At 35.0% G+C, this 20,993-nt stretch overlaps 1 protein-coding gene, 1 long non-coding RNA gene and 1 pseudogene across 2 annotated transcripts; all 3 read right to left on the reverse strand.

The window, feature by feature from the left end:
* Positions 1 to 637: 637 nt before the first annotated feature.
* On the reverse strand, positions 638 to 1,955 carry LOC117931177. The gene is made up of 2 exons (XR_004653989.1): positions 1,865 to 1,955; positions 638 to 1,048 (listed from the first exon to the last, which is right to left on the reverse strand). It is a non-coding gene; the product is annotated as an uncharacterized LOC117931177 (long non-coding RNA).
* A 3,810-nt stretch (positions 1,956 to 5,765) lies between these two features.
* On the reverse strand, positions 5,766 to 9,547 carry LOC117930490 (annotated as a pseudogene).
* A 6,116-nt stretch (positions 9,548 to 15,663) lies between these two features.
* Positions 15,664 to 17,623, reverse strand: LOC117929666 (putative pentatricopeptide repeat-containing protein At1g09680). Its single transcript, XM_034850024.1, has one exon. It carries the CDS (start codon positions 17,544 to 17,546, stop codon positions 15,846 to 15,848), a length of 1,701 nt encoding a protein of 566 aa, XP_034705915.1. The 5' UTR covers positions 17,547 to 17,623; the 3' UTR covers positions 15,664 to 15,845.
* Between the last annotated feature and the right edge of the window lie 3,370 nt (positions 17,624 to 20,993).

The following is a 20,993-nucleotide window of genomic DNA, read 5'->3' on the forward strand; positions in this document are numbered from 1 at the left end:
GTTTGGCAAATGCTTTTAAGAATATTTTTTTTTATTTTTTAGAACAAAAAAAAAAAAAAAAAAACATTTGACAATCATAAATTTGCTTTTTGTTTTTTATTCTTAAAAATAAAAAACAGTGTTTTTGAGAAAATATTTTTTAATTGTTATTTGATGGTTGTTTAAAACAATAATTATATGAACATGTAAAATGATAAAAAAAAATAAAATATTAGACATAAAAATTATTTTTAAAACATATTAAAAAAGATTAAAAATAAATTTAAAATTAGGTATACAATTCTATAAAACATTAGTGATTAGTTTTAAAAAATTATTGTTAAAAAACCAAAATTTAAAATTATTTTTTAAAAATAATTATCAAATAGAGTTATAATTTCCCAAGAAATGGAAAATTTACGGAAACAAAGAAATGCATTCCTTATCAATATCTTGGTATTTTTGCTACAACAGATGGTAGTGATTTCAAATAAATGAGGTGGTGTTTGTTTTTATAGGTAAATGGAAAATGCTAAACCCAAAAACAAACACCACTTCAGCAAGTATAAATGATGGCAAATCCAGCTATACTGCAAAAAGCAATGTTAGAAAATGAGTTGCACCAAAGAAGATCAAGCTTCTAACGAAGACCGGAAACTTAGTTTCAAAGAACAAGCTTCATTTGATTAGATTGGATAGTTTTGAGTACTTGGGTAGTGACCAACATACAGCTAGCTAGGCAGAATGTGTGAAATCTATAATTTTATTGGAGAGATTTCTACCCTAAGCTACAGTCTTGAGAAGTTGCATTTTACACAATCATCCCTTCCTATAGGGAGACTAAAGTTGCAATCTTATGCAACAATTTAGTAGCATTGCCATCATCATCACCATCATCTTGAGAGAGAGGAGAGGTCCATTCCTGAAAGTCATGGAGGCTGCCAGTGAAATATGTGAAGAGTCCATCAACTCCTATCTTGTTTATCCAGTAATCATATTCTGCATATGGGTCTTGATGGAAGTTGAAGTGTAAGAACTGGTTCTCATTCCGATAAGTGTATGGGTGTACCTGCCATCACAATTCACAAGTTGGGTTTCTGATGACTTTTGCTCAATGCTTATGAAATACTTGCACATGAAAAAGAGAAATTTGAGATTTCCTAATAAGAAAATTTTGAAAGAAAACTAAAATTAGTAAACCAAAATTTGCACATGATCATGATCAGGACAAATCGAATCCTAGAATTCTTCTAGAGTACACATATCTAGATCTTCAAATTTCTTAAGAAAATAATTACCGAAAAGCACACAAGAAAAATGAAATCCTCGGATGCAATCTTAGACAAACAGAACCATGGATTTTTTTCTTTTTCCTTTCAAGGAAATTGAGCACCATGAATCAACGTGTTCATAGAGACCTAAAACCATGTATAATTAGTGAAAATTAGTGCATCATGGCTGTTTCTTAGCTCAACACCTTCAAACCCGTTCCCCCTCATATGGAGTTTAAGTTCATTCACAGAGATAACAAGTTTAATCTTTAATGGAGGCAAAATATTGGGATTGAGAACCTGGATGCCCTATTTTTATTGGCTCATATCCTTAGTGAATATTGATATGGTAAACTGTTTTTGGTCACCACATAATATCACACACAACTCAGTTGATGGAATGACTCCAAATATCATGTCTATTTAGGCATCCCATCCAAATGTCGTTGAAAGTTTGACCATGCATAGCATAGACTGACACAGAGAAACCTAGATGTATAAATGCAACATACAGCAACAAAGAGAGACAGAAGATATGGCATACATGATATGTTTCATAAATAGCCTTATTGATAACGTCCCACAAATAAGCTTTACACAGAGAAGATACAAACCTGTAAGTCGTGGGCATGTGCTTTGCCAACAAGATCAGTAGGTGTTTGCAAATAATTATCTACCACTGAAACTACTGTGTCCTTCCAAGGTCCAATCCCTTCCACTGCTTAATGAAGCTACGGTACCAAGAAACCATTGGTGGACCACTTGAGGAATGAATAGAACCACATGATTGGATGGTCTAAGAGTCACCAAGGAAGACCCGATGCTTGGGAGAGGGTAAGTTCAAGTTTACCTTAAGGTAGTACCTATGGTCCCTTAAGGTAGTACCTCAAGGCCACTAAGGTAGTACCTAAGGGCCCTTAAGGTAGTACCTAAGCTACAGTCCCAAGAAACCATTGGTGGAGCACTTGAGGAATGAAGATAACCACATAATTGGATGGTCTAAGGGTCACCAAGGAAGACTCGAGGCTTTGGAGTGGTTGAGTTCAAGTTTACCTTAAGGTAGTACCTAGGGTCCCTTAAGGTAGTACCTCAAGGCCACTAAGGTAGTACCTCAAGGCCACTAAGGTAGTACCTAAGCTACAGTCCCAACAAACCATAGGTGGATGACTTGAGGAATGAAAAGAACCACATAATTGGATGGTCTAAGGGTTACCAAGGAAGACCCGAGGCTTTGGAGAGGTTGAGTTGAAGTTTACCTTAAGGTAGTACCTAGGGTCCCTTAAGGTAGTACCTCAAGGCCACTAAGGTAGTACCTAAGGGCCCTTAAGGTAGTACCTAAGTTACAGTCCCAACAAACCATAGGTGGACGACTTGAGGAATGAAGAGAACCATATAATTGGATGGTCTAAGGGTCACCAAGGAAGACCCGAGGCTTTGGAGAGGTTGAGTTGAAGTTTACCTTAAGGTAGTACCTAGGGTCCCTTAAGGTAGTACCTCAAAGCCACTAAGGTAGTACCTAAGGGCCCTTAAGGTAGTACCTAAGCTACAGTCCCAACAAACCATTGGTGGAGCACTTGAGGAATGAAGAGAACCAAATAATTGGATGGTCTAAGGGTCACCAAGGAAGACTCGAGGCTTTGGAGTGGTTGAGTTCAAGTTTACCTTAAGGTAGTACCTAGGGTCCCTTAAGGTAGTACCTCAAGGCCACTAAGATAGTACCTAAGGGCCCTTAAGGTAGTACCTAAGCTACAGTCCCAAGAAACCATTGGTGGAGCACTTGAGGAATGAAGAGAACCACATAATTGGATGGTCTAAGGGTCACCAAGGAAGACTCAAGGCTTTGGAGTGGTTGAGTTCAAGTTTACCTTAAGGTAGTACCTAGGGTCCCTTAAGGTAGTACCTCAAGGCCACTAAGGTAGTACCTAAGGGCCCTTAAGGTAGTACCTAAGCTACAGTCCCAAGAAACCATTGGTGGAGCACTTGAGGAATGAAGAGAACCACATAATTGGATGGTCTAAGGGTCACCAAGGAAGACTCGAGGCTTGGGAGTGGTTAAATTCAAGTTTACCTTAAGGTAGTACCTAGGGTCCCTTAAGGTAGTACCTCAAGGCCACTAAGGTAGTACCTAAGGGCCCTTAAGGTAGTACCTAAGCTACAGTCCCAAGAAACCATTGGTGGATCACTTCAACACTGAAGAGAACCACATAATTGGATGGTCTAAGGGTCACCAAGGAAGACTTGAGGCTTTGGAGTGGTTGAGTTCATGTTTACCTTAAGGTAGTGCCTAGGGTCCCTTAAGGTAGTACCTCAAGGCCACTAAGGTAGTACCTAAGGGCCCTTAAGGTAGTACCTAAGCTACAGTCCCAAGAAACCATTGGTGGATCACTTCAACACTGAAGAGAACCACATAATTGGATGGTTTAAAGGTCACCAAGGAAGACCCGAGGCTTGGGAGAGGTTGAGTTGAAATTTATCTTAAGGTAGTACCTAGGGTCCCTTAAGGTAGTACCTCAAGGCCACTAAGGTAGTACCTAAGGGCCCTTAAGGTAGTACCTAAGCTACAATCCCAACAAACCATAGGTGGACGACTTGAGAAATGAAGAGAACCACATGATTGGATGGTCTAAGAGTCACCAAGGAAGACCCGATGCTTGGGAGAGGGTGAGTTCAAGTTTACCTTAAGGTAGTACCTATGGTCCCTTAAGGTAGTACCTCAAGGCCACTAAGGTAGTACCTAAGGGCCCTTAAGGTAGTACCTAAGGGCCCTTAAGGTAGTACCTAAGCTACAGTCCCAAGAAACCATTGGTGGAGCACTTGAGGAATGAAGAGAACCACATAATTGGATGGTCTAAGGGTCACCAAGGAAGACTCGAGGCTTTGGAGTGGTTGAGTTCATGTTTACCTTAAGGTAGTACCTAGGGTCCCTTAAGGTAGTACCTAGGGTCCCTTAAGGTAGTACCTCAAGGCCACTAAGGTAGTACCTAAGGGCCCTTAAGGTAGTACCTAAACTACAGTCCCAAGAAACCATTGGTGGAGCACTTGAGGAATGAAGAGAACCAAATAATTGGATGGTCTAAGGGTCACCAAGGAAGACTCGAGGCTTTGGAGTGGTTGAGTTCAAGTTTACCTTAAGGTAGTACCTAGGGTCCCTTAAGATAGTACCTCAAGGCCACTAAGGTAGTACCTAAGGGCCCTTAAGGTAGTACCTAAGCTACAGTCCCAACAAACCATTGGTGGAGCACTTGAGGAATGAAAAGAACCATATAATTGGATGGTCTAAGGGTCACCAAGGAAGACTCGAGGCTTTGGAGTGGTTGAGTTCATGTTTACCTTAAGGTAGTACCTAGGGTCCCTTAAGGTAGTACCTCAAGGCCACTAAGGTAGTACCTAAGGGCCCTTAAGGTAGTACCTAAGCTACAGTCCCAAGAAACCATTGGTGGAGCACTTGAGGAATGAAGAGAACCACATAATTGGATGGTCTAAGGGTCACCAAGGAAGACTTGAGGCTTTGGAGTGGTTGAGTTCAAGTTTACCTTAAGGTAGTACCTAGGGTCCCTTAAGGTAGTACCTCAAGGCCACTAAGGTAGTACCTAAGGGCCCTTAAGGTAGTACCTAAGCTACAGTCCCAAGAAACCATTGGTGGAGCACTTGAGGAATGAAGAGAACCACATAATTGGATGGTCTAAGGGTCACCAAGGAAGACCCGAGGTTTGGGAGAGGTTGAGTTCAAGTTAAATTTAAGGTATTACCTAGGGTGCCTTAAGGTAGTACCTAAAGGTCACTAAGATAGTACCTAAGGTCCCTTAAGGTAGTACCTACGCTATAGTACCAAGAAACCATTGGTGGACTACTTGAGGAATGAAGAGAACCACATGATAGGATTGTCTAAGGGTCACAAAGGAAGACTCGAGGTTTGGGAGAGGTTGAGTTCAAGTTTATCTTATGCGAACAGGCATCCTAGTAATCATTCTAATTGTATTTAGTGTTTTTTTTTCTCTCTTTCACTTTACAACCTCGAGGGTTAATTAACCAAAGTATTACGGGGAAGTCATTGTAGTAGGCCTTTTAATGGTATTAAGATTTAAGAGTCATAAGAGTCATAGCACCTGAATATATGGAGAAGAAAGTGTCAAATATACCTGAATAAAATCACACTTCAATAACTAGGTTAATCCACTCAATCCTACACCACTTCCCTGTATGAGCACAGAATAATCCCATTTGGTTTCACTATCATCAAGTTTTTCCAACATTTTTGCCTCATTCCAGGACCATGCATGCCCACAACCACTGTACATTGCATTCCCTCGCAATTTCCTGGAAATTCTAGGGGGTTTTCTTATCATTCTTCTAGAAAAACATAAACCACAAAAACCTCCAAAACTAATTTAGCTGGAATTGGGCAAGCATACAACTGGAACTCTGTAAGATTTCTCACACGGTTCTCTGTATTGTTTGTCATCAATGCTAATAACATAGTCTTATGCAGATGAGTGAATCTTAGAAAGATTGAAGTTTCACTCCGAAATATAATGGATGATAAATATAAAACTTAATATTAAAGCTTGAAATTCGACTCAGAATGTAAATGGATGATAAATATATGGCGTCATGCAGAGCTTCTAAAAATTCAAAATCTGTCATTCAACCATGACAGAATTTCACGACGAACAATATCAACATTCTCATCGGTCTCTCCAAACAGCAGAGAATGCATCATCCCGTAGTAAATCTTTATAGTCTTATCTTCACTTTTGGCCTCTTCATACAGAGCTCTGCTCACATCCGGATCGGTCACAGCATCTGCACTGCCATGAAGCACAATAAATGGAAGTTTCACCTCACCCAGTTTTTGACTCAAGTAGTCAGTAATCCTCAGAAGCTCAACAACAGTACCCAATCTTGGTTTCCCCTTATATCTCAGAGGATTCATTGCTGCAATAATTTTCTTTTCAGGAACTTTCACAGACTTGTCCAAGATATCTGGGGTCGGTACAATCGGCAAGGTGGGAAAGAATCTGGCAAGAAATGTGAGGATTTGAGGAATTGGCCATCTGGGTCTGACATTGTCTGAGATTTTACACATGGGTGCCACCAGAATAGCGCCTTGAAATGATTAGGGTTTGATAAATGAATCAGCAGACAGATAGCACCGCCCATCGACTCCCCGTACAAAATTGAGGGCAATCCATGGAAGGAAACGTCCTGTTTGATTGAATTGAAGAAGGAGACGCAATCTTCAACCACAAGGTCGACGTTGGGGACGTAGGCCTTGAGGCCTTCTGATTGGCCATGGCCTTGAAGGTCAAGGGATAACCATGGGTGCTTAAAAGCACAACTTCCCGTGGTGACATGGAGAGGGAGATGACTGCTGACATGGAAGGCTGGAGGGGTAATTTTGGAAATGAAATTATAAAACAGTGGATAGTGCATGAAAGAGATATTTTTTTGGGCAACAGTAGACATATTTTGGGTTATGGAAAATTGGGTTATGAAAAAGCTATTAGGCCCAAATGGGCGGGCCAAAACACAGTTTTCCCTTGAAAAAATGTGGCCGTATCGGACGAAGGAAAGTTAATGATGGGAAAGTTAATGGTAGCTTCTATCTTTGGAGGGGAGCGGTCATAAAAGACGCCTTGAGACACTGGAAACGCATAGAAATCAACAAAAGAGAACAAAAAGAAAGATAAATGAAGAGAAGAAAACAGCTGGCCGAGGCCGCTTTCAGCCGCAGAACGCAACTTGCTTCCGCACGCGCATATTTGGAATTGACAACTTTCCGCAAAGCCCCAGGGAGACATCACTGCTAAACAATGATAAACAGTTGTACATGGGTAGCCATTTTCTAGGAACAAGTTGAAAGGGCACTGTCTCATAGGCGCTACCCATCAGCCCTCAACTTCACCCACGCGTTTCGTCTCTTCAGCCCACACGATACTCGTTTTGCCCATCACTCTATGTATTAGGCTGCGCTACATGCCAAACAAGCCATTCTTCTTCCCCTTCTGCAACTGTTACCTACTTTATCTGCAATTTTGACTTGTCTACGCTTCAAAATATACCCCATAAAGTCTGTCTAATAAATTTATTTTTGGTGAATATCTAAAGTTTTTCAATGTATTAATTAAACTTGTTTTACACAGTTTGATTTTGAAGAAACAATTTACAAACATTTAGAGCCAAAAAAAATATATTCACAACAAATTCATTTGATCAAGATATGCATTTTTCTTCATCAACTTAAATTTAGGCTGCTCCAATAATTCAAAGATGTGGTCCAATGCAACGTGTCGAACCTTGGTCAAAAGGACTTGCATACGTTGTAAATGGTCTGACTACAAACATTTTTTTAGCATATAAAAAAGGATGAGCCCACCTAAGGATCCGAGCCTAAGTTCAAATGAGATCTTCAAGGCAAAACCAAACCCCACTTCATTGGATCTTAGGTTCAAAGTTTGGGTCAAAGGAGTTATATTTATGCCTATTTGGACATGTACAGCTGTGCTTTGTGATGGCTTTGACTTGATACATGGGCTTATTTAAGGTTGAGAGTATAAGAACGCCCTCATACTTGAATATCTTCGATGTCTACAAGTGGAGTACAGACGATAATCCTGTATGATTTCATTGACATCATTTTCCTTTTAAATGTAGATTGCAGAATTCCTCTCCATCATTCCCTCCAGCCTCCATCCCATCGTACTTTGGGCTTTGAAATTTTGACTTTTGTACTTGTTCCAATGGCATCCTCAGTTTACAGTTGTTTTCCCTTTGAATTCGAAGGAAAGAAACATTTTTCTCGCTTCTGCTTCCAGTGGTTCAACCTCTCGATGCCTCGGGATTGGAAGATGTTTCATGGGATGACTCGTAATATATATATAACAAAAGTGAGACTAGTCAAAGAGTCAAGCCAATCTAGTCCCATTTAAATAAATAAATAAAAATAAAAAATAAAAATTAATTGAAAATTGTTTCGGTTACTGAATCGAACCAAGGAGCTGTGCTGATCTAATCTGATTTTGAGAACAACGGAATAGAATCATACAAAGAAGCTAATAAGATGCATAGATCACAATTAATTTTATATTATAAATAGTATCATATTATCTACACTTTACTAGATGGAATCAATGTTTTCATAGATTGAACCTCTATTCGATTCATATTTTCAACTTTTTTTTTTTTTTAGGAAATTATAAAAATTTTGGTAAAGGAGAAAAATATGTCTAAGTTAAAAGTGTATTGGAGAGTGTTTTTATATGAAATGTTTTTGAAAGAAAGTGTCTTCTTAGTAAGTGTTCTTTAAAAAATATTTATAAAATATTTTTTTAGAAAATATTATAAATAATTTTTTTATACTTTAAGTAATTTTTAAAATTTTATTAAAAATATCATTTTTATTAAAAAAAATATTTTTTTAAACTATTTTTATTTTAAGTCACCATCAAACAAACCCTAAATATAATAATGGTTAAGTTTATTCAATGGGATGGTAGGTCATGAGTATCGAGGAGCCAAAATTGCTACATAGATGATTTAATCGGTTGATCAAATAAAAATGTCGAAAATAAAAATTATAATTGTGGAATATGGTAATGTTAGGTAGATATTAAAACAAAATAAAATGTAAATCTAATTGAAAAGATACTTTCACCATTTCCGACAATGAGAAAGATCATAGTCTTGTTTGTGGAAGATGAGGGAATGACATTTCATCCTGACCTGGCCTTCATAGCAATTGCCGCTAAAATAAATGTTTTTCTTTGATTGTGTGAGGCAAACAGTGAGCAAACATGTTGACATGCGATTAAATATTAATGATCAATGTGGAAAATATGGATTACATAAGTGGATTATCCGTGTCTCATAATGACGATGGAGGCGGCGAGAAACCAAAATGGAATTCTCGAGTACACCCACCCACTCCCGAAAGACCCGAGTGACTTGGGTGGGGAACTGCTGGACCCAACATTTCCTAATTTCTTCTGACTATGCTTTCTTGCCAGCCTGGTGGTCTACCTAACCTGCTAGATTTTTTTTTGTTTTCTGATGGGGGGGATGCCATGGACAACTAAGAGGATAGGGCCCCCTCCTTAATGGAAGCTGCTCTGCTGCTGACACTTGCTACGGCCTGTTCTCATTCTCCTTTCTTCTCAGTCTTGAACTTTCTCTCACATTCTTCTAATTTAATTTTGTTATAATTCCTTTCTATCAGAGTTTCTTATTGTGGCACAACTTGATTGCAGTTGCTCCAACCAATTGATCCCAATCTCACCTTCAAATGGGTCTGGACTCATTTTTGCAATTGGGCTGGACTGGGATTGTATTGGCTTTGAGCAACCCAAGTCCATTTAAAGTCCAATTTATAATATGCTATATTCAAATAACATAATAGCTATTTATATTATATTTTTAATATTTTTAAAGTAAAAGTAACAACTTGTTCTTTTATCTTGCATGCATTATATTTGCCCAAGAGAAAATTATGATTTATTTTTCTTTTGTGTTATTAGCTTACTGGAATCATATCTCATTAAAATTTGATATAAATTTAAAGAAAATGAAGTTAAAAAGAACAGAGAAGAAGATAATAGTTTCCATAACCTATTTAACTCTCAAATTTGACCCATCCAACTTGCCCAATTTGGTTAACATAAGTCTCTTTCAAAAATCTGGATTTGACTAAGATTTAGAAAAATAATATCAAGTTCTAGATAAGCTTCATGGGTTAGTTTTCAGATTAAACTTTGAGTTGAATGTTATAGATAAGCTTCAAACTATACCCCTAGTTTCTTCTAAAAATTAAGATTTTATTTTGTTGTATGATTTAAAAATAGTTTTTTATTTTTTAAAAATATAAAATTGTTTTTAAAAATTCCTACTATTGTTTGATCATTTTTTTCTAAAAGTGATTTTTAAAAACAAAGTGAAATAGATAACACTTTTTAGAAAACAAGTATAAGTAGTTTTCAACCATTTTTTTTTTAAAAAAAAACATAGAAAATTAAAAAAAAAAAAAAAAAAAAAAAAAAAAAAAACAAAAAACAAAAACATAAAAAAGAAAATGAAAATGAATATGATATCATTCCATTTCTCTCTTTACTATCTAATATCGATATCGAAAATCTTCAAATATGATATTCCTTTATATTACACATGCTTTTCTAAATTTCTTTTAATTTATCCAAAAAAATTCATTAAGCAAATAAATTTCAAATCAAACTATACTTGATATATGAAATTTATTAATTTAAAAAAATAATTTGAAACCCAAAACAAATTTAATTAACACTAAAAAAATCATGAAACACAATAACATTAAAAAGTCATAGACTAAAATTTATTTCAAATATTTGAGATAGTTTCTTCTTTATATATAACATCCATATGACATCCATATCATATCATAAGGTTTAAGAGAAAGCCATCGAACGAAAGATCACAAGGCATTTGAGATCCCTGCATCAACTAAAGTAGGATTTAATAACATCCATATCAAATGTATGATTTTTATAACACCTATATCTAAATTTTATTACTAAAATCTTTCATTGTGCTTAGATCTATATCCGTAGGAAGATTAGTTGCATGCACCCTTGTGATCTCTTGAAATGGTTTTTCCAAATATTCCATCAAATAGGGACTAAGCATTATGATTAGAGTAAGAAAAAACAAGGAATAATTTTGAGTTCCACTTGCACCCATATTGGTAATATTCAAAAGAAAATCCGATGCCTTTGCCAATTTTATGGTAATCCTATATTTTTGAGGAATTGATGGATTTTATAGAAATGACTATAGTTTAAATGGGAAAAGAATGCTCTAAAAAGTCCAATGGAATGAGTCACATTGGCTAAGAGTATCGATAAGCTCAACAAGAGTAGAGAGATGTTAGTTTAAAGCTTTATTTTGATTTTAGTTGTAATTTAGTACAATGCAATGTTAATATTCTATTATTACATTTTTATTCCAATTAATTTTCTTTCCTTCTACTATGTCAACCACTCTACTTTTTGAGTAGTTTACATTTTTATGAGAAATTAAAATATTCTTAGGTCAAGGATAGGGAAAGATAGGACATCCCCGCCTAAGTTGTTTATAGCTGTTGAGCATCTTCAAGGATCAATCTTGCTACCATTGATGAGCAATTATCCTCACTAGGCAAGCATATATCATGAGACCTCAAATTAGCACTAAATGTTGATGATTAAATTAGTCTCAAGCCAATAAGAGTAAGTGATTTGATGAATGTTGCTAGACCAAGGTTTAGTTTAAACCTTTGGACCCAAAGTGGACAATATCTACACGGTTGGGTGTAGGTGTTGGAAATAATATTAGAGTTGATCCTCAATCCGGTGTAGGGGTTTGTTTGGCACCGTGATAGGTATTTGTCTATTTAGCCCTATAATCTCATGAGACATAACGAGGACACAATGTTTGCATTGGGAGGAGTTTTTGTAAGGTCCCACGTTGGATAGATGATTGTAATGTCCCACATTGGATAAAGGAGAAAGTTTATAGTATTATATATGTATGCGCTCCTCTTAATCATGTAAATGTGTTTTAAAACTGTGGAAACACCTTTGGGTCTAGAGCAAACAATATTTATATGATTGGGTGCAAGTCGCTATAGTTCATATAACATAATAACTTAGTGAATCATAACTATCCAATAGTTAATGTCATAATTCATAGTAAATACTGTCCAATATGTACTATACACACTATCACACTCATCAAGGGAAAACCATCTTAATGACCAAGACAAATCATGCATTTAATTCAAATGTAGTACACTATAGTTTCTAATGGATTGTCTAAATCTATGAAATGATTGTGAGCTACTTATCACCTTACAAGGAATCCATGACTTGGATCTTTTATGTAATTCCTAATGTACCCAAGTAAAGTATAATGCAAGAGATAGGGGTGTGAATACTCGATCCTATGTGTGCATGAAAGCATTTTGTTAAAAGCACTAAGTCATGCAAGAACTTATGATTATTTATTTTGAGATTTTATGAAGAATTAATCATTTATATGTATAAAGGAGTTTTGGTAAAAATGCAAGGTTGTACAAGATTTAACCATACTATTTTAGGTTTTTTTTTTTAATTTGTCTAATTAATTAATTGTAGTCTAATAGGGCAAATTAGTTAATTAAGACCTAGTGAACTAAATTAAGTGTTTCAAGTTCAAGTTGGGTACGAGTCACTTAAGCCCATAAGAGTGGCTATATAAACCCCCTTAAGGTTTAAGATTAGCCAACTCATTCATTCCATTTTTTTATAGAGAGAGAGCCCTTTTCTCCATTTCTTTATCTCTCAAATGTGTAGACACTCTACACAAGTGTGTAGAGTGTGGAAGATTCATAGGTTTTTTAGATCCCTGCAGCAATTGGAGTAGAGTTTGGTAACATCCAAATCCAAAGATAAGGTTTTATAACTCTTAGATCTAAGGTTTTCTTAGTAAATGCTTATGTTGTGCTTAAATCTAATATCCCTAAGATTGTAGATGCATGCACTCTTGTAATCCAAGGCTCGGAATGGATTTTTTTGAATATTCCAACAGAGTTGATAATGACAATTGTCCCTGTTGGAGCGAATCTATTTTTATATACAAAATCTTTATTCCTATTTTAGATAATATTAATATTACATGGCTAAGATTCAAGATTTATACATAGAGAGACACTTTCATGGAAGCTAGACATGGTTTATGACATTCTTCCTTCCAACATTATTAATGATGTTAGAGGCATCCCCATTTTTAATAATGATGATGTTGAGATTTATTAGGGTTTTTTTAAAGATGGCAAATTTTCATGTCAAGTCTACCATGTAGTCCATTAGGAACCAACAACCATACCCCAAAGAGGACTAACACTATTAGATTTGGATATCATTTAGGATTAAATTTCTTTTGTGGTTACCAATACTTTGTTAAATCACACATACGTGGTGATCTCTAGCATGTATGATTTTTTGCAATAATGAGGATGAACATACAAGTCATAATTTTAAACATTGTTATCTTATTAGGAATATTTGGGACATGGTTAACACAACTTAATACTTAGTGCTTATGACTTAAAGTTAAATTATTAACTTAAAATTTATTATTTATGTCTTACTTTTAAATTTTAAAATTGTCCATTATAATCAACCTACATTCATTGATATAAGTAATTAGGTTATAAAAAAACTAATTTCATTTAATTAATATTATATAAATTAAATTTACAATGTTTTTATAAAATCAAAATAGAAAAGTCATTTTTAAAAATAACTTGTCAAGACAATTTTTTTTGTTTTTTATTTTTAAAAAACTGTTTTTAGGTTAAAAAATAAAAAACAGTTTTTAAAAACATGCTGTAAGTATTGAAGATGATTTTAAACACAACACCACTAATTGTTATTTCAGTCTTATCAACAAATCACAATGAATAAATAAAATAAAAAGGCAAAAGGAAAGGAGGAGCAACTCAATTACTAGTTGGGTGCTGATTTTGATAGAGAGAGACCAAACCCAAACAAGGCAAATTCAATCCACATCCAGACACTTTTCTCATCATCGCCCTAAAGAAACTGACCAGGCAAATGCGCTTCCCATTAAAAATTACTCTACAAAACTCGTGCAAATGGGATAAAAAGGGTTTTCCAACATTAAACATATCCTCGTCCATTCTTTTGAGACCCGATCTTGTAACATATTTATGGGCAAACTCCAGCATTTCCCAAGTGAAATGACATTTCCAAACTAATTCAACAAACTTGTTTGGATTTCCAAGGTGCTTCAGGACTTCCCTATTTTTCCCTTTGCGTGGGCAGACAAAAGTTAGCCAGCTCCGGTAACTCCATTGAGAGAGGCATCATACTATCTATGGGGAAGAAAGAAAGACTTTAAACGTTTGATAACAATCATCTGTCCAAGGTGTCCTTGCCACAAATTGATTAGGAAAGAACAGACATCTCAGTTTTAAGCTCCTTATGGGGCCAAATCATGTGTCTAAGTTAGCTAGATTGGTCAGTGGGTACCTTCCCTGCACCCTTTCCAAGCTTGGAAACTACAGTTGCTGGGGAATTAATCTGCTAGAGCTAGTTTCTACTGAATTGCTTGTTATTGGGGCAGCTGCTGGCATCCCGCATTTTCCCCATTCCCAGAATCACCTTGGCATATACTGCACCAGTTGATCACCTACTCCAGCAAACCTTATCAGGAGAGGATAATTTTGGATCATTTGAATTGAAGGCTTTCCAGGACTTGCTCACAGGACAACATCATAGAAACAATATTGTAAAATCAAATGGGCCAAAATAATCTTACCATCATAATTTGCTATCATATATGAGAGTTTAGCATGTTCCCATGAAAATTATGATGCAATACTGCATCTATGAAATCTCATTTGTGTTAGTACAGAAATAAAACATCAAAGATACAAGACAGCATCATCAACTAATCTTTATATGATTGGGTGCCAATCCTTGAATTGGTGGATCAGCTTCATATGCTTACAAGGCCACTGACTTAATCAGAAGTCCACAAAAGCAAATGTCAACAAAACTCATCTTTCTCTTCCATTGCAAGTGCAAGGAAGGATTTCATTTCAATAAGCCTTGAGGGAGATCTAGAGTGTCAGACCATTTTTGAATTATACCGTCTGAAGCAAGTCTATTTGGTTCCCCAAACATTCGAAACAGCTCTATTTCCCTTTTGAGAATCACTCATGAGATGACATAAAATGGAGTCATGCTCGGACATTCGCTTTTCTGATTCCAGACCCAGAATAGGATGGGGGCTTCAATTTGTCCTAATAAGGAAAGATATTACTTCCAGATAATATGCAACTGCCCACTGAATCCTCTTATGTCTTCAGCTGAACTTGTATGAGAAGGGCCAGTAGCACCACCAAGGTTTTACTTCTACCAACCAATTATGGGTTTTTACATGACACTAACCCCAGACCCTTGCCATATAGTTTGAAAGCTGGATTATTAACATCACTGACCTCTTAATTAGAGGCCTTGAATGTTCCCTTCAGTAATAGCAATCTAGATTTCCAAATTAAATGAATTCCAATCAAAATTCCCAGGCCATGATGATGGAAACTCCAATGATGACTGACTCTTGGCAAATTCTACAGAAGCAATGACTAATCATAATTTATGGCAACAAATATACTCTAATCTGAACATAACTTTAGCACTGCAAATATTCAATCCATCATAATTCATGGCATCTTAAACCTTTCTAGGAGAGCTAGACTTCCGAAAAGTTTGTGGTTGTCAACATGATTCCCAAAGAAAGACTGAATAAGGGAGTTCAAATGATGGAAAATCTAGCCTTTCCAAAATTTTCAGCCACAACCAATGTATGCATGATCTCCTGTACCAAAAATTACGCTAGACAGTTGAAGTTGAATGGTTCACTGCTTTGGATATTAGTCCAATCTCTGGTCTGTTAAACAGAGGCCAAAACCCGCCATTGAATCCATGTTAACAGGGAAACAAAAGCAATTATATACAAACACAAGCCCCACCCAACTTGAAGGTCTGGACTGGAGACCTTAAGTTTGCAAACCACGGCGACCAATCATCTCTTTTGGCGTTCTTTACAGGTTTTACGTAAGTCACCAATTAGCGAAGTATATGAACCATAATCTTGAACAAGTCCTTTCTCACTTTGTAGCTTATCAAAATCCTCCCTGTTTCCATGCTTGCAGTGTCCTTCAAGTAGGATGTTATATGTAATGTCATCGGGAACCACTCCTAAATTTAGCATTGCATCTAAGAGCATATTAGCATTTTTCATCTGCCCTTGCTTGCAAATCCCATTCAGAAGCACATTATAGGTTACAACCCCCGGTACATGGCCATCACATTGCATCTCCTTGAGCAACTTAAAACCCATCTTAACATCTCCGTTCTTACAAAACCCATGAATGACCATTGTATATGTGGCTTCGTCTGGTTTTATACCTGCTTCCAACATCTCTCTCAGTGTTCTTTCTGCTTCAATAACTTGTCCCTCTCTGCAAAACCCTGAAATGAGGGCTGTGAAAGCCACATTATCCAGCTCAATCCCTTCTTTAACCATTTCTTTCCTAATTTCCAGGGCTGATTCTAAATCTCCCTCCTTGCAACATCCATCAATGAGCATTGTATATGTAAATTTGTCAGGCTTCAAACCCCTCTGAGTCATCTCAATCACAAGCTTCTTTGCTTCTCTCAAATCTCCAACCTTGCAAAGGCCATTAATCAGAGTATTGTAAGTGATCACATCCGGTTTCACACCTTTCCTCAACATTTGCTGATAAATTTCCATACCCAAATCAGCTCTGCCCGTTACACAATGCCCATTGATCAAAGTGGTGAAAGTAACATCATTCGGAACTAAGCCTCTGTCACACATCTCCATAAATAACTTATTCGCATCATCCAACTGACCCTCTTTACATAACCCATTAATCAAAACACTATAAGTAAAAACATCAGGAAAGACCCTACTCTCCATCATGAACCTCTTAAGCCTAAACCCTTGATCCAAATTCCCTGATTTACAATACCCGTTAATCAAAGTATTGAAACTAACAACTGTAGGCCGCAAGCCCCTCTTCCCAATTTCACCAAACAACAACTGGGCTTCATTTATTTTATGCTCCTTACACAACCTATGCATCAAAACATTGAATTTACAAACATCTGGTGGGTACCCGCAATCCAAAATTTCGTCATAAAACGCCCACGCTGGACTGGTCAAATTCAATTTCATCAATCTATCAAAAAGGTAGCCGCAAGAATGAAATGGAATTTGCAAATTATGCTTTCTAACCAACCTAAAACACTGAATAGCATCCGAGAAATAGCCAGAATCGGTATAAGCATTCATCAAAACACTGAACACCAAATTCGATTGATGGGTACCTCTAGCTTCAAGAACTGAAGTGAAGACGGAAGAAGCCGAGTTCTTCCCTTTTCGAGAGACGACGAATTGGAGAAGAGATTGGGCCTCCGAAAGCATTTTGTGGGTGCAGAGAAAGTGGGTCATAGTGCAGTAGGAGTGAATAGAGAGGCGAAAGTGGTGTTGAGTGGAAAGCCATTTGAAGAAGGAGAGAAGAGAGGGTGGGGAGAGGGAGTGTGGGTTGAGGTTGATTAGATCGATGAGGTGATTGGGCGTGAGTGAAGGCAGGATACGCTTGAGAGAGGAGTGGAGAGGCTTCGTTGGTGAGAACTTGATGGCCTCGGAAATGGTTGTGAGGATTGGGTCGTGGCAGTGGGAGGTGGGTGGAGTCATCCATGTGGAGAAACAGAGGAAGCCGCCTCTGGGTGAGGAGAGGAAGTTGCGTGTCGTTAGGATTTTTGGAGTGGCCATACCGGGCTATGATTTCTTCTTTCTGCTTCTGCCCTAGTACATCATCAGGTATATGGATTTTTAATAAGATTACAGCAGTTTTAAAAAATAATTCCTAAATTAGTGTAGCAGAAAAAATAATTTCAAATTTATCATAGTTTTATCCAAGTAAAAAAAAGAAAATAAATTATAAATAAAAAATCGTTTTTTCAAAACACAATTTATGAACTTTTAAAAATATTATAAAAAAAATCATCTTTCCAAGACACGATTTCTAAAATTTCATTTTTTTTATATGAGAAATCATCTTTTAAAGAGACGATTTCAAAAAAATTTAAGAAATGAGAAATCTTCTTTGAAAAAGAAGATTTTCACACGAGAAATAAGTGAGAAATCGTCTCTTGAAAAGAGACGATTTCCACACAAAAATAAGAAATTAAAAAAAAAAACCCCAAGTGTGCGACACAAAAGTGAGAAATTCTCACTTAAAAAAAAAGAAACAAAACCTTAAAAAATCCATTTTTTCCCTTCTTTATTCTATTTATACAATAATACAATTATTATAAATATATATTATAAAATTAATTAATTTATTTACTAAATTTAATATATAAATAATATACTAAATTTAATATAAAATAATTCACTTTGAAATTAAAAAAAAAAAAACTATTATCAATTTTATGTGAAAATTAAGTTTTAAAAAAATTATTATTAAATTGATAATAGTTTTTTTTTAATTCCAAAGTAAGAGAAAAAATAATAGATTATTTATCTTATATTAAATTTAGTATGTTATTTATATATTAAATTTAGTAAATAAAATTAATTAATTTTATAACATATATTTATAATAATTATATTATTGTATAAATAGAATAAAGAATGAAAAAGTGGATTTTTGGAGGGTTTTTCTTTTTTTTTTTTAAGTGAGAATTTCTCACTTTTAAAAGTGGTGTGGAAAATAGGCGATTTTCCACTTGAGATTTTTTATTTTATTTTCTTTTTATTATTATTATTTTATTTTAAGTGAGAATTTCTCACTTTTGTGTGGAAATCATCTCTCTTAGGTTTTTTTTTTTTTTTTTTCAATTTAAGTGAGAATTTCTCACTTTTGTTGTTATCTATTAAAGAGACAATTTCCTACTTGGTTTTTATTTATTTATTTATTTATTTATTTATTTTACGTAAGAATTTCTCATATATATATATTTTGTGAAAATATTTTCTTTAAGACACGGTTTCTCATTTGGTTATATATATATATATATATATATTATTTTTGAAATTGTGTCATGGAAAAACGATTTTTTTTATAATTTTTTTAAAAGTTTATAAATCGTATTTTGAAGAGACAATTTTTCACTTACAATTTATTTTCTCTTTCCTATTTGAACAAAACTACAGTAGATTTGAAATTATTTTTCCTACTACGATAATTTAGAAATTATTTTTAAAACTGTCGTACTCTTATAAAAAATCCTATGGTACCTCTTTCCTATCCATTATTCAAATATTTTATAAGAGTACGGTAATTTTAAAAAATAATTCTTAAATTACCGTAGTAAGAAAAATAATTCTAAATTTACGGTAGTTTTTGCGAGATAGGAGGGAAGGATATATATATATATTTTAAATCGTCCATTCAAAAGACGATTTATGACCTTTTTTTTTTTAAAAAAAAAATCATCTTTCCAAAAGTTCACAAAAAAAAAAACCGTAAAAAAAAAAGTAATTGGAAATTGTCTCTTAAAGAGACGATTTCCACCAAATAATAAAATAAAATAAAATTTAAAGAAAAGAAGGCATTATATGGGTTGAAGCAAGCACCACGTGCTTGATATAGCATAATTGAAGCTTATTTTGTCAAGGAGGGATTTGAACGATGTGGTTACGAGCACACTCTCTTTGTCAAAACAGAAGAAGGAGGTAAAAGGTTCTTAATTGTGAGGTTGTATGTGGATGACTTAATCTTTACTAGGAATGATGCATGCATGTTTGAAAGCTTCAAGAGTTCCATGAAGGATGAGTTTGATATGACAGATTTAGGGAAGATGAAGTACTTCCTTGATGTTGAAGTTTTGCAAACTTCAGAGGGTATCTACTTAAGTCAGAAGAAGTATGCTTGTAAATTACTTGAGAAGTTTGGTTTGCAAAATGCCAATTCAGTGAAGAATCCTATTGTGCCCGGTTTCAAGCTATTAGAGGAAGGAGAAGGTGCCAGGATTGATGCTACAGTTTATAAGCAATTAATTGGGAGTCTCATGTACATTACTGCAACAAGACCTGATTTAATGTATGTAGTATGTCTCTAAAGCAGGTATATAGCCAATCCTACTGACCTACATATGCAAGCAGCAAAGAGAGTTATTCGTTATTTAAAGGGAACTGTGGAGTTGGGTGTGTTTTATAAGAGAGGAGAAGATGTTGGAGAACTATTGGCTTACACTGACAGCAATTATGCTGGAGACACTGATGATAGGAAGAGCATGTTTGGTTATATGTTTTTATTGAGTGGCGGAGCAGTTTCTTGGGCCTCAAAGAAGCAACCAGTGGTGACTCTGTCTACGACTGAAGCAGAATTTGTGGCAACAGCTTTCTGTGCTTGTCAATGTATATGGATGAGGAGAGTGTTAGAAAAGATTAGGCACTCACAGAGTAAGTGTACTACTATTATGTGTGACAACAGTTCAACGATCAAGCTATCCAAGAATCTGGTTATGCATGGTAGAAGCAGGCATATAGATGTGAGGTTCCACTTCTTGAGGGATCTCACTAAGGAGGAAGTGGTGAAGTTGGTTCATTGTGGCACCAATGATCAAGTGGCTGATATCTTGACAAAGCCACTGAAGCTTGAAAATCTACTAATTTATTAAATCCATTGAAAATCTACTAATTAATTACATTTGAATATAAAAATAAAATTAAATAATTAATTTAAAATCAACTTATAGCAAATCTACTAATTATGTGAATCAAATATAAAACTATGCTAAGTTAATTTACTAAATGTATTGAAATATAGTAAATCTATTGAAAATCTACTAATTAATTACAATTGAATATAAAAATAAAATTAAATAATTCATTTAAAATCAACCTATTGCAAATCTACTAATTATATCAATTAAATATAAAACTATGCTAAGTTAATTTACTAAATATATTGAAAATACAATAAATCTATTAATTAATTACAACTGAATATAAAAATAAAAATAAATAATTAATTTAAAACCAACTTATTGCAAATCTACTAATTATGTGAATCAAATATAAAACTATGCTAAGTTAATTTACTAAATATATTGAAAATATAGTAAATCTATTGAAAATCTAGTAATTAATTACAATTGCATATAAAAATAATATTAAATAATTAATTTAAAA

Source organism: Vitis riparia, chromosome 14, assembly GCF_004353265.1.
Source record: "Vitis riparia cultivar Riparia Gloire de Montpellier isolate 1030 chromosome 14, EGFV_Vit.rip_1.0, whole genome shotgun sequence".
NCBI classification, from domain to species: Eukaryota; Viridiplantae; Streptophyta; class Magnoliopsida; order Vitales; family Vitaceae; genus Vitis; species Vitis riparia.